This window comes from Garra rufa, chromosome 21 (genome assembly GCF_049309525.1).
Source record: "Garra rufa chromosome 21, GarRuf1.0, whole genome shotgun sequence".
Taxonomy (NCBI): Eukaryota; Metazoa; Chordata; class Actinopteri; order Cypriniformes; family Cyprinidae; genus Garra; species Garra rufa.
In genome coordinates, this window is record NC_133381.1 from 4,791,135 (window position 1) to 4,806,134 (window position 15,000).

At 31.7% G+C, this 15,000-nt stretch overlaps 1 protein-coding gene across 2 annotated transcripts in view; it reads right to left on the reverse strand.

Annotated features, from left to right (window-relative positions):
• supt3h (SPT3 homolog, SAGA and STAGA complex component) overlaps positions 1-15,000 on the reverse strand; it is a 157,380-nt gene that overhangs the window by 27,019 nt on the left and 115,361 nt on the right. For both annotated transcript variants that reach the window (XM_073826480.1, XM_073826481.1), the window contains exons 4-6: positions 9,786-9,872; positions 7,285-7,378; positions 676-821 (exon numbers count right to left, since the gene is read on the reverse strand). In XM_073826480.1, the coding sequence (XP_073682581.1) occupies positions 676-821; positions 7,285-7,378; positions 9,786-9,872 (327 nt within the window). The remainder of the gene's footprint in view (positions 1-675; positions 822-7,284; positions 7,379-9,785; positions 9,873-15,000) is intronic.

A 15,000-nucleotide genomic window follows, 5' to 3' on the forward strand; every position in this document is an offset into this window, starting at 1 on the left:
TGATCCTTCAGAAATCCTTCTAATATGCTTATTATTCTCAATGTTGGAAACAGTTTTTTTTAAACCTGTGATGCATTTTTCAGGACTCTTTGATGAACTAAAAGTTAAAAAGAGCAGCATTTATTTAAAATAGAAATCATTTTAATATACACTGCTGCTCAAAAGTCTGGGGTCAGTAATCCCCCTCCCTTTTTAAAAATAATAATAATAATAATAATTTTATTTAGCAAGGTGTTAAATTGCTAAAAAGTGATAGTAAATGCTTAAATTGTCAGAAAAGAGTACCTGTATTTGTAAGCATCCTTCTACCATTATTTATGCCAATAATGCCAAAATACAAGAATTTTTTGATTTTGACATCGATTTTGGAGAAAATTGTATCATTTCAAAATCCTGTGATTTTCTCACATTGCATGTAAAAATGTGCTGTTATTCCTGTAAACACACTTAAAATCTTAATATAACTGCACTTGACATAGTGGTTAGTGAATATGATGCAGAGCTGTAGTGAATTTAGCTGATCTTTATCATGAAAGCACGAACCGCTCCTTCTCATTCTGTGACCGCAGGACAATCCCCTTGAATTTCTCCCACAATCCCAGTTTGTGCAATCCACCCTCGCTGCACGGCATATAGGCTGAAGCGTGCAGATTTCTGCTCTCGCCTCCTACTCACCTCCAGCCGCTCCTGCTTGACTTCATCCACCTCCTCTTCCTCCACCAGCGTCAGGAATTCCCCCGTCTGGTCGATGGAGCTCATGAAGTCCTGCAGGAGACGCTGCCTCTTGTTGACATTGCTGCTGGTGCTGGTGCTGTATTTGTCTGTAGGAGGACAGAAACAGTCATTCGCTGACTCTCTACGCACATCTGTATTCCAGCTGGGCTTGTTTACACCTGATCTGAGGTCCTGCTTAACCTGAGTCACGCTTATATCTCAGATATATCCTCCTGAGACCCAGCTATGGAGTTTTTGCCTCTGTAGTGGACATTATATTTTAGTGATTTTCTATGAGAACTCACATCACAGAGCACATTCAGGGCTTTTGTAGAGATACCAAATGTTTGGACGTTTGACCATCTTAAAGATTGTCATTTAAATCTGAATAATTTTCAAATTGCTTATCATAAAGCAACACCTCAGGAAAATGTTATGGGTTTTCAAATCCAAATATGACTTCATGTTATGAAACAGGACATCATTTCATACATGTCCACTGTAGAGGACACCAGGACTAAAATCATTGTTATTACACATTTTGAGAGACATAACAATTGAATAGGAAAATAAATAATATATCAATATTCTTATGAAGTATTAGATATTATTATGAAAATCTGTCCAATTATCACTCCCATTACGACCTTTCTTTTTTTAACATCCTGTCCCAACAGCAACACATTAATATGCAAATTAAATAAAGTGTATAGATACACTGTGTTTTTTTATTTTTGCACACATACTGCATGAAACAAAATGGTATATCAAATCATTTTTGTTAAATGTTTTATAACATAGTTGAGAATCATCCTTAAACAAAGTTTGGTATAAAACAATCCTGAAATCTAAAAAAACCCCAATTGTTTTGTCTTTTTGATGTCTATTCAAGCCATTTTGTTTTTTTTTTTAGAAAAACAAAATGGTCCTAGTGTCCTCTACAGAGGACATAGAATAAAATATGAATTAAACATAATTTTTTCTGGGTCCCAGGAGGATATATAGGCCAAAAATCTATAGAACTAAAGAACAAAAGTATAGCTGCTCGCATCTCAGCTTGTCTAACAGACATTTCTTGCTGGATGAAGGACCATCACCTTCAAGTAAACCTGGCCAAGACAGAACTGCTTGTGTTTCCATCAAACCCATCGTTTTATCACAATTTTACCATTCAGTTTCCAGGCACATCGACCATAACTCCTTTAAAAACAGCCAGAAACCTTGGAGTTGTGATTGATGATCAGCTGACTTTCTCAGACCACATTGCTAAAACGGCCCAGTCCTGCAGATTTTCTTTCTTCAACATCAGGAAAATCAGGACGTTTCTTGAACTCCTTGTTCAAGCTCTTGTTCTGTCCAGGCTGGACTACTGAAATGCTCTCTTGGCAGGTCTTCCATCCAGTTCTTTCAAACCTTTACAATTAATCCAGAATGCGGCTGCAAGATACATTTTCAATGAGCTGAAAAGAACGCATGTCACATCTCTCTTTATCAATTTGCACTGGCTACCAATAGTTGCTCGCATAAAATTCAAGGCATTAATGTTTGCCTACAAAACCACCACTGGCTCTGCATCCCTTTACCTAAATGCATTACTTCAGACTTATGTGCCTCTAGAAGCTTGCGTTCTACAAGTGAACGGTGCATTATTGCGCCATCCTCAAAGAGGCACAAAATCACAGACTTTTACCTTAAATGTTCCCTCTTCACTTTGAACAGAGAAGGAAGCATCTTCAAGAATCGGCTAAAAACACATCACTTGTGTCTTTATCTGACCCTCTAACTCTAGCCCTCTCTATTCTATTTCTATTCTTAAAAAAAAAACTTCTCTATTTTTATATCTTCCATCTTTTCTATCTTTTTTTTATTTATTATACAATTAACAACAACAACAACAAAAAACACAAGCGTGCTCTATTCTTTCTCTATTCTATCCGTTTTCTTATTATTTACAATATAATTAAAAAGAAAACCTTGCTACGTATACTGCATTAATCTAATCTGAGACTTGTCATTGCACTTACATAGCATTGCTCTTTTGTTGATTTTGATTGCTTCCATTGTCCTCAGTGGTAAGTCGCTTTGGATAAAAGCAGCTGCTAAATGACTACATTTAAATGTAAGTATATGCCGTCTGAAGAAGAAAAAACAAATGCTCATAAAACTATAGGGACCTATGGGGCACTGTTTAGCCTCTGGATTTAAAACCAGTGAATCTGAATGACCTTTTAAGTATTATTCTATCAATAATATTGGTCCAGTGTATGACGCATCCTCAGTTAAATGCCTGAGATTGTAGGCAAATATTAATTATGCATTTATATAAAACTGTGCTTTTTTTTTTAATTAAACTAGCTTTGAATGAGTAAATATCTATACTAATAAATGTATGTAAATATATAACACTCGATGCTTTTCCTTAACTGTCCACTCCAACTACAAAATTATTAATGATAATATATAACTGTATACATGCATTCATTAATTTATACATTTATAATGTTTTTTAATTATAATATTACATTAACATAATAAATGAATTAATAATAAATAAATAAATACGTATTTTTAAAGAATAATTATTTATTAGTAGGTAAAGTGTCCATCAGACAAGCTCCTCTTGAAGCCAGCTGATGAATGAGTGAGAGATCTTTCATTTGTGTCACGTTTTGTTCACTATGTACATAATTCCCACAGCAAACCACTTTCACTTTTTCCAGCATGTTCATGCGGTTCAGCGTCAGCGGGCATTATGGGCCTAAAGCTCCAGGGTGGGAAAATGAAAAAAAGGAAGGAAAATGTTAATTAAATGAAAGGAAATAGACTGATTAAACACACTTCTGTGAAGTAACGTCTGCTTGTGAATGACAGAAATAGCCCCAGAAAATGTTTAATCAAGGTTACTGAATTTATGACACCTAAATAACAGCTCGTTTTATGGGCTTCAGGTTCGTTGGGACTGGCACGGCACAGCCTTCAACAGACTGTAATTGTGGACTTCCTCTGTAAACGCTGCAATTCAATCAAACGCTAAAACGTCACTTTGTATAAACTCACTTTTAAATGATACAAATACGTTGACGTACATAATTAGTAGAGTATTTCTGGCTTTAAAGAATCCCTAATTTGACATCTGATACAAAATTTGGATGAATAAATGGCCTTGGAAAATTTTGGTTTGGACGAGTACTTAATCTAATAATGATGAAATGGTGCATTCAAATCGAACTGAATAAACAACTAGTAAAACTAGAATTCAAATTCTAATTCAGAATTAAAAAGCAAATAAAAAAGCATTGTAAATGTGCCTGTAAAATGTGCTTTGAACATCACATCAAAACATAAAAATGTGCATTCAAATACATAAACGTTTGCATATCATGCATTATTTCTAAATGTACCTACCATACAGAGCGTATGTTTACAGAACAAAATGTCTAAATCTCTAAACACAACCAAAAGCATTTGCAATCTAATGTTTCCAATGCAAAAAAATGTGAGACCTGATTTTATGCACTGAAAAAGTTCATCTAATAATAAAAAGCTCCATGCTTCAAAATTAAGAACTACAAGTAAAAATATGTCTAAGCTAAATGTAACAGGATGTTAAAGCAAACAAAAACAAAAAAATAAACTGCATAGTAAACACAGCAGATCAACACACAAAAACGTGCATAAAAATGCATACATTTTTTCATATGCATTTTTTTCTAGAATTACGTAATTTAACTGAGCGTATGTTTACAGAACAATATCTAAACACAACCACAGCATTTGCAATGCAAATTATTTTTGGAACTACTTGTGTTTCCAAGTGAAATAAGACATTCAATGCAAAAAATGTGAGACCTGATTTTATGCATTGAAAATTGTCTGTGTTGAATAGTTTATCTGATAATGAAATACTTCATGCTTCAGAATTAAGAACTACAAGTTAAAAATTACGTTAAATATGTCTAAGCTAAATGTAATAGGATGTTAAATAAAGCAAATAAAAACATAAACTGCATAAAACACCTTTGATCTAGTGAATTCATGCTTTAAAATAGAAGAACTACAAGTAGAAAAATGCATTTCAAATTTAACAGGACTTAAAAACATACAACTGCATAAACACCTTAGATTTAGCCAATTGATCCTACTGTACAACTACAAGTAAAAAAAAAAAAATGACCGTGCCTGTAACAGGGTGATCCGAAGTTCTTGAAATACAAGACATAAAATGTGCATAAAAACACATATGTTTTCATGTGATGGATTTTTTTGGATTTTTTTCATGGACTTAGACCCAGTGTAATTTAAGAGAGTATATGTTTACAGAACTATATGCCTAAATGCAAAAATAAACCTAATTTATTTCTGTAACTACTTGTATTTCCAAGTGAAACAGGATATTCAATGTGCAAAAAAAAAAAAAAAAAAAGAGAAACCTAATTGTTTTGCACAAAGAATTTAACGCATGAAGAAAATAACATGCCTTCATGCCTCATTAGGGCTGGGCGATATGCCCAAATAAACTGATAACATTTTTCATATCACATTAAATTTCAAATCTTTATTTCTTTTCGGTTTAAAAACAGATTTTTGCTCCTAAGTGAAAGTTGTAGAAACCAGACTGTTAATTGCAGTTCTAAACTACTCTTTACGGCCAGAATCATTTCGCTATTGAATAAAAAACGTAAAAGAAAACTTTTTCTCACAATTCTGTCTCAAAATTGTGTGATACAAACTAACATTTGCAAGAAATAAAGTCAGAATTGCAAGATTTACATTTAGTTTTTTTGGTTTTCTCGGAATTGTGAGATATAAACTTGCAATTGTAAGTTATAGATTGTGGTAAGTTATAAATTGTGAGTGGAAAAAAGACTGATATGTTCTCACAATTGCAAGTTTATATCTCATGATTCTGACTTAACTCGCAATTGCATGTTATGAAGTCAGAATTGCACAATATAAACTCGCAATTCTTAGAAAAAAGTCAGAATTGTGAACTTATATCTTGCAATTATGACTTTATTTCTCAGAATTGTGACTTTTTTTCAGAATTGCAAGTTTGTCTTATAATTCTGACTTTATAACTCGCAATTCCGAGTTTATATCACAATTCTGACTTCATTTCTCAGAACTGCGAGTTTATATCTAAAAAAAAAGTCAAAATTCTGAGATAAAGTTACAATTACCTTTTTATTTTTATTCAGTGGCGGAAACAGGCTTCCATACTTTACACTTTTCCAGTCATCTTTCCCTTTTTTCTAATTTCTTAGTTTCTGCATGTGCTAATGAGTGATATTATACTGTATGAAAACCTGTTTGTGATGCCTGGCTTTGATGACACATATCTTCGGCACAGGCAGTGCAGGCTGTAATATTATTATTAATACTCTTTTCCTTTTTAGAAATGCACATTTGACAGTGGCTTGAGTTGACACTTGTAGTAGCTTGAGTTAGGATGCAGATAAACATTTACGCTCATTACCAAAAACAGTAACATCTGTAAAAAATTGTACAAATTTTGCTGCCGTTTGAACTTTGAGTCGAGTGGATAAATAGTCAGCGTGAGAACAATTCTTTTTGATGAATCACTTCTAATACAACCATGTAGGAACATGTAGTAAGAAAATAAACAGCACTTCACAATGACTCCTGCTCTACTGTATCTGCTCAGCAACCTAAAAAAAAGACAATAGCGGTTGAACAGAAGTTCCTCGTTTGCAGTTTAGTTTTGTTTCTGGGGTCACTGCTCGAACACTGCATGGAAAGAAATCAAAACCAATGTTCTCGCTCTATGTTGCCCTCTTTTGCAACCCTCCGAACGCACCACACCAGAGCGAAACCACCTAAGACGGGTCGACTCCCACCGCAGGCCTCCGAGCACAGAAAGAGAGGCTGTCCTCGCCTCACACTGAAACAATTCCCTCTTAGATTTTATATCGCATGCAATAATGCAGATAATAGTCCGAGAAGAATAATCTCCCAGTTTCGAGCGCTTCTTTGGGGTCAGGAGACTTTCACGTTACAGACAGCGAGCCATGGAAAAGCATTTGCGTTCAGACAGCCAGACTCCGCCATCCAAATGCTGCATTTCAATGTTCTTCCATCTCTCAAGTTACACTCTAGATGAGGAGCAAGAGTCCTAATGACACTCCGCATGACATTACGCTGCTCGTGCGGATGGTTTTCCTCGCTCACGCTCATTTTTCGGTGATATTGATGAGGGAGTGCTGTTCAAAGCAGATTCATGCTAAAGCTTCTGTCTGCATTTTGGTTAATGACTCTTGCTGATTGACCCCGGCGTACAAAATTACCCCTCGACTCCGTTCATTATGCTTCGGCATTTAAGGCAACGGCTAAACGGTAAAATGCTGTTGATGGGGGAAAAATGTTTTGAATATCTTACAAATAAAATCATTCGAGTGGAAAACATGCAATGCTGCAATATATATGAAAGTACTAGGGTTGGGAATGGAGAAAAGCTTCTCAATCAGCGGTTTAATTTTTTGAATCATGTTCATGATGTTCCGATACATGAGTTGAATTAATGCCAGGCTGTAAAATCGACAAATATCGTACCTGAATCCAGCAGGTCTTCGTCTTCGATGGTTTTCAGGACTTTGGATTTGTAGTCTCTGAACTGCATGTACCTGATGAGCCGCCGTAATTTTTTCTGATAGAAAAAAACAAACAGGTTTAGCATTCAAACTAAAACAATCTCCATCCATCCCACAAAATGATGTTTTAGCTTCAGTTCATTTTTTTTCTGGAGCTGGCAATATGCTCACAATTAGGGATGCACCGGCTGACCGGCCATAAATAGAAACCGGACGGTTTTTGCATCACTTGGTTTTCGTTTTTATCCCGGCCGACTTTATTCCGATTCATTCAGAAACATGTCACTTGTGTGGAGGTTTTAATGCAGACCTATCTGTCTGAAGCACAGATACCAAGAAGCGACCAGCCGTTGTTGTACTGGTGCACAAATAAGAGCCGCTTGTGACAAAGCTGAGATGCTTCTTTTTGTAGAAAAAAAAACAAGCATCTACTTTTGAAAAGCCAAAAATAAAAGTCTGTTCTGTTAAGAATGATTATTATTATTTTACATTAAAATGCCTGTTGGCTTACTGTTTTACTTTACTAAAAGCACTTGTTTTACTTATTAAACTGTATTTAATTTAATATTTTTATTCATTTATTTAATTTCAGTTGTCAGATGCTATTGTTTCAATAGCCAAAGCCAGTTTGGCCTGTTAAATACATGTTGTTTGTGTTGTTTACTTGCATAACTTCTTGTTTTTGAAAAAAAACGGTATCGGAAACGGCCAGCTTGCTTGTAAAATAAATCGAAATCGGCCATGAAAAATCATCTAATTAACTTTGTGAATGTAAAAGTAAATACGGTCTCTAATTTATCAGGCTCAATCTTCATCTTTGCATCTCACAAATGATCTTTTATTTAGTTTCTCTTCACAACATTCAAGAAAATTGAATTCATTCACAAAAATTTGGCTGCCGACACTAAATTAGGAATATTGAATATTGCAATGCTGCAAAAATGAATATTGTTTCTATTTTTAAACTTCAGTAAGAAAACCAAGGAGTAAAAGATGGACATTTTAATTTGCTACCATGAATCCGTTTCAATTAATTGATTCAAAACAGTTGATTTACATCATTCCTTACTAAACTAGATCATTTTATAGGATGCAAAGATGAATGGAGATAATTAGTTCATTTCTATCTTTGCATCCTACAAAATGATCTTTTAGTTTGTGTGTCTTCACAAATATTACATTGCAATATTGCTAATATAGCTTATATTATAAATAGTCTGCAGATTGGAGTTGACAGATTCCATAGAAAATCGTGTAGTGTATGATGGTCACAGACTCCGCTTTTTTAGCTTCAGACTTTGATTCCATCCAGTCGGAGGATATCAAACATGTTTGATATTTTCAGCTGATTTTAGAACGCATATTGTTTTCATTTGTTATGCATCTCCTAGTAACAAGGCGCACATTTCTGCATGAGCTCATTGTGATAAGAACGACTTTAAAGTCTGCTAGTGTATTATCCACAGTCTTGTAGTGTATGATGGCCAGTTTTCCTCTGTCACGGTTTACAAAGTCGGTAAGTGTGTGATGCCTATAGTTTAAAAAACCTGTTCAGATTTGAAAAGTCGTGTAGTGTATTCCAGCCTTTAACAGACTAAACCCCGGTTTCACAGACAAGACTTAAGCCTAGTCCTAGACTAAAATTTAAGTCTGAGCTGTTTCCACTGAAAGAGACTTACACTGACTCATCTTCAAATATATCAGCGCCTTTGTTTTGTCTCAAAATGCACATATGTGATATTTTTTCTAAGCACATTTATAAAAATTACTTAAATGTCCTAATTGAACCATGACCTAATCCTGGCTCAGTCTAAGCCCTGTCTGTGAAACCGGGCCTAAATGTTTAGTTTGAGTAAAGAGCCAAAGATGGCCGTTTTGATTCATTTCTGATCCATAAATATTCAATTTAACAGGTTCAGTGTTTAAATTAAAGCAATTTTTTTCTTTGCATCCTACTAATTTTTTTTTCATTAAGCAGCATTATGCATTGCAATATAAATATCGCAATACTGCAACAATTAATACTGTCTCTGATTTAAACGTAAAGTAGAAAAAATAACAGTTAAAGATGTTAAGTTTAATTTCTGTAAATCAGGTGTATTGCAATACTGCAAAAATAAATGGTCTCTGGTTTGAACTTCAGTAGAAAAAAAACTGAATTAAAGATTGTAAGTTTGATTCATTTCTGTGAATCAGTTCAGTGAATCGACTTGAAATATTTAGGGAAAATGTCATTTTATTTTAACGACTGATTATATTTATAGAACTTTATTGTGTTTCAGATCTTGCATTAGGCTCAGAAAGCTCAAAATAATGTTGTATTATATCAACAAGCCCTTGATTCCTGCTTTCAAGCTGTGAGCGAAAAGCAACAGAACTACAAAAGCAATAAAACAACTCAATAACTAAGGCAGTAGTCCATAAATATGAAGGCTAATGATTTATGTTGTGGTGTGCTTTTACCTTGTCTTTCCTCATTAGAAAGATGATATCCTCTGGTGAAATGGCCCTGGCCCCTCTCAGGAGGGCCACCTCAGTGGCCTGATGGAGCTGCAAGAGGAAAGAAAGAAAGGCAATTCAATCAGCAAAGAAAGCGGGAGTATATAACAATCAGCGCTTGGTAACATCAACCCAAAGATGTTTTTAAAATCAGCGCTTTGTAAGTAACTGACACATGAGGACCTTGAGGAAACCGATAAGGAGAGCAGGACTTGAGTCACTTTGCTTCAAGTCTTGTGCAAGAACGTCTAACGTTGCTATTTCTGCTCAAACAGGACAGAAATGTCCTTGAGTGCAATGCAAACACTGGGAAATGCATCAAAACAACAGATAAAAATGAACCAGCGCAGCAAAATACCACACGATGCCGGTCTGGATACGAAAACAAGACAAACAGTCTAGAAATAGGATTAATTACTTGTAGCAAAAGACATAATCGACCTCTTTATCAGGCGACGCACGAGAGGTTCGCGGAGGAATGTCTAAATCATATGCAACTAAATCTTTAAGCTCGAGGAGGACAAAAAAACCTGCAATGAAAAATGTCTGGTGAAGTGCTATAATTTCACTTTGTTGCCAAAAGAGGAAAAACAGCTCATCCATCATGGTGGAAATGATAGCTGTTCTTATGTAAATCAACATATCCCATGAACGCTCTAGAATTATGGCAAATCTCATGGAAGGACTGTAGTGTTAACTTACCGATATATTTAAACCCGTCCTTACAAAAGGATAAAAAAGGAGGATCGAGTTCAACAAAACTATTCTTTGTAAAACTGCTTTGGACGCCGATGTGAAAAGCGCTATATAAATATACTCAACTCGACTCAACTAAGCCGCAACTAATGATCTGTGACGTATATAATAGCGAACACACAAAAAAAGAAAGGTTTGATTTTTTGTATAGCAAAAGACGTTGAAGATGCACTTATATATGAGAACAAAACAAGAAGCATATTTAGAAATGTTTTGCATTAAAGATCAACAATTATTGATAATTTATATGATTTTATATGCTATATGATTTAAATCAACATATCACAGTTATTAATTTTTAACTGGTATATAATAACATTTAGATTAATGTGAATCACAAAAAAATATATATATTTTATATTAAAATATATATATTTTTTATTTTTATTTCAGTTAACATTTATTTGATATTTTATTATTTTATTTTGTTATTATTAGGGCTTTTTTTAGTAAAAAAAAAATTGTTTCAAGTTATGAAAACATTTTTTAAATGGTTTCAGTTTTAACTAACGATAATAACCCTGGTAAATAGCCCACAATAAAATAAAATAAAATAAACACATTAGCAATATAAAAAAATCTGAAAAACAATAAGCATATTTAAAATAAATCATGACGTTTTGCAATAAAAAATAACAAATAATTATTGATAATTTATTAACATATTACAGTTATTAATTTTTAACTGGTATACAATAACATTTAGATTTTTTTTACGATAATAACTAAGTTTAAAGCCCTAATAAACAGTAAAAAAAAAATCTTATTTTATTTAAATTATTTGCATTTTATTTTTATTTTTTTATTAAATTGAAAAAATAAAGTTAAAGATGGTAAATTGGATTAATTTGGAAAATAAATAAATAAATAATGGTTTCAGTTTTAGTTAACAATAATAACCATGGTAAATAGCACCAAATAAAATAAAATAAAATAAAACGCCAAACAGTTAAATGAAATAAAAGATTGCTTAACATTAGCAATGTAAAATTATCTGAAAAACAAGAAACACATTTAAAAGAAATTAAGATATTTTGGATTAAAAAATATTTACTAATTATTAATAATTTATTAACATGTTACATTTAATAATTTTTAACTGGTATATAATAAAATTTAGATTAATGTGAATCACAAAAACAACATTCTATTTTTAATATTAAAATAAAAAATATTATAATAATTTAAAATATATATATTTTTTATTTTTATTTCATTTATTTTGTTTCAGGTAATTAAAAACTTTTTTTTATTGTTTTACTTTTAAGTAATGATAACTCTGGTAAAAAAGCCATAATAAATAGTCCTAAAAAAAATCATACTTTATTTTATTTATTTGTATTTTATTCTCTCTTTTAATTTGTCAAAATACAGTTAAAGATGATAAATTGGATACATTTTTGTTAATCAGTTCAGACTCTCCACTTTATTCCAGTGAAAACATAAATGGTTTCAGTTTTGGTTATTGATAATAACCCTGGTAAATAACCCAAAAAATATAAATAAATTAATTAATGAATACATTTTTTATGCTTTAATTTTTTGGCATTTAAATGAATTGATTTTAAATAATAAAATATTTTTTGTAAAATGAATACTTAGGAAATGTGTGTAAAATCTTTAACTGTCTTGCTTCATGATGAAAAATCAGAGAAAAACATATTTTCATATGTTGCATTGGGGTATTTATAATTGTGCTTAAATGTCAATAAAATAATTTAACCTTGAAAAAAATGAAATGATCCTAAAAATAGGATTGAAATGTTGAGATTTTGTGACATTGACTCACATGGACCTGAACTTTTTTAATGTTTGTATTTTCAATTTAAACTGAAAATGCACTGGAAAATAGAAACCAATCATGTGCTCTTCAATAAAGAGCTCTTGTTGTTAAAACCACTGAAGGGCCCTTGAAATAGCCTCGACTCTGGAGTACGGGGCCAATTAAACTCGCACAAGCGACTACAACTCGTCCAAAAGAGAAAAAGATGATATTCTTTCATGAAGAGGCACAAACTTAATCCACCTTGAGTCCTGGAATACACACAAGCAATTCTCGGCGTCTGTAAACATCTGCCGGTCATAAATATATTTGCTCAGGAGCGTACATGTGAGTGTGCGAGCGGGACGGACCCCACACATGCACACACAGGGGGAGCATTTACCGCCGCGCGCCACAAGACTTTAATATAGATCTCTCTGGCCTGGCATCGCACCAAGGTCGACATAACGGCTGCCATGTCTGTCCCAGCCATTCACTGAGGAATGGTTTTTAATAGACAAAAATGGCTGTAAGTATGCAGAATCTCATCCCTCACTCTCCGCACGTACCCCAGCCAAAATTCCCATCATCCTCGCAAACCAGAACCACTTTCCTGAGGAATTATATATAGTATCCTGATATACAATCATACATTAACAACTTTGCAACTTAATCGACTTGATCTGCACTTCAAAACCAAGAGTATTTGAATCTGTTATTTGTGAAAAAATTTGCCAATGTTCACTTAAAACTGAGGTGCATAAGCTTAATAAGGACAATAATAAATAATATAATTTTTTTTATATTGTGACACTTATGTATATATTTAAAAAAAGAAAGAAAAAAAATCACTAAAAGTGAAAACAGAAAATATAAAAAATGAAATGTTAAAATATGAACAAAAACTTGGATTGTATATAAGCAATATAATTTAAAATGTATAAAAAAACTTTATTAGATTTTATTTTTATATTTATTTCATATTTATGTTTTGTGTTTTTTCTCTTAAAAATATTTACATAAATGTCACAACTAAAAAATTATTATATATTATATTATATTACATTATATGCATTATTAATCTGAGTTGATGATTTTTTGAGTAAAAATGGCCAATAGTATCCACAAATAATGCTTTTTTAATATACATTTCAAAGTTTATTTGTGGACCATTTTGGCCATTTTCACTCAGAAAGTCCAGCTCAGATTAATAATGCATATACTACAATATACTATAACATACTATACTATAATATAATATAATATAATATAATTTTTTGAATTGCAACATTTATGTAAATATATAAAAAATATTAAAAAACAAAATATATTTTTTGCATTGTGACATTTATATAAACATTAAAAACACAACAGAAAAAATACTAAAAGTATAAACAGAAAATATAAAAATAAAAATGAATTGAAAATATTAACAATGTTTATAAAATAATAATATATGTTTTTGCATTGTGACATTTATATAAACATTAAAAAAAACAATAGAAATTACATATATATCAACATCAACAGAAAATCTAAAAATAAAATTGAATTGAATTGATAATGCCTATAATATAATATAATATAATATAATACATTTTGTGAATTGCAACATTAATGTAATTTTTTTAATTACAAAAATTAGATAAAAAAACGAAATATATTTTTGCATTGTGACATTTTTATAAACAAAAAATGGAAAAGAAATATTAAAAATTAAAACAGAAAATAAAAAATAAAAATTTAATTGAAATATTAACAATGTTTATAATATTTTTTTTTTGCATTGTGACATTTATATAAACAAAAAAACACAATAAAAAAATGAAAATATAAATATAAAATTAATTGAAAATATTAAAAAACCTGTTTGCATATGAATGATATACTATGAAAATGTAAACTCTGAAAAGATTAATAATACCTATAATATAATATATTTTTTGTATTGTGACAATTATAGAAACCTTAAACAATTAAGAAAAACGATCAGAAAAAAAATACTAAAAGTGAAAACAGAAAATATACAAGTAAAACTGAATTGAAAATATTAACAAAAACTAGAATTGTATATCAATAATATACTGTGAAATGTATATCTAAGCATTATTTCTGAATAATTGTAGCCATTTTCAATAAAAACTGTGGTGCATAAAGCTCTGATCAATGAGCCCTAAAACAGCTCCAAATCAACAAGAAATAAATTAACATCATAAAATAAATTCATTAACTAAAAATGACAAATAGATTGAATCCTAGTTTTGATAATAATATAGCATAAAATGAAATGTACACACAATTTTTTATAAGTTTTAATAATTGTGTAATAAGGTGAGGGGGGAAAATTCCAAAAAAGTACAAAAATAATGTAGAAAAAAAAAAAAAAATTGTGAGCAAAGTCAGTAAGACTTAGTCCAATGTGATAATATTAACTAACTTTTTTCAGAAAATAAACTCATCTCTGGGTCAAAATGACCAAAACACAACATGAGGGTTAAACACATATAAACCCGTTTTAAGGAAAACTTTTGATTGAATTTGGCCCGAAAGTGAAAAAAAAAAAAAAAAAAACATGATCCCTTAAAAGTCTCACAGTGTGGCTCTTTTCAGGCTTAAGGAAGGTTTTTCCGTACCATTTGCAATCCCTGGCTCGCAAACCTG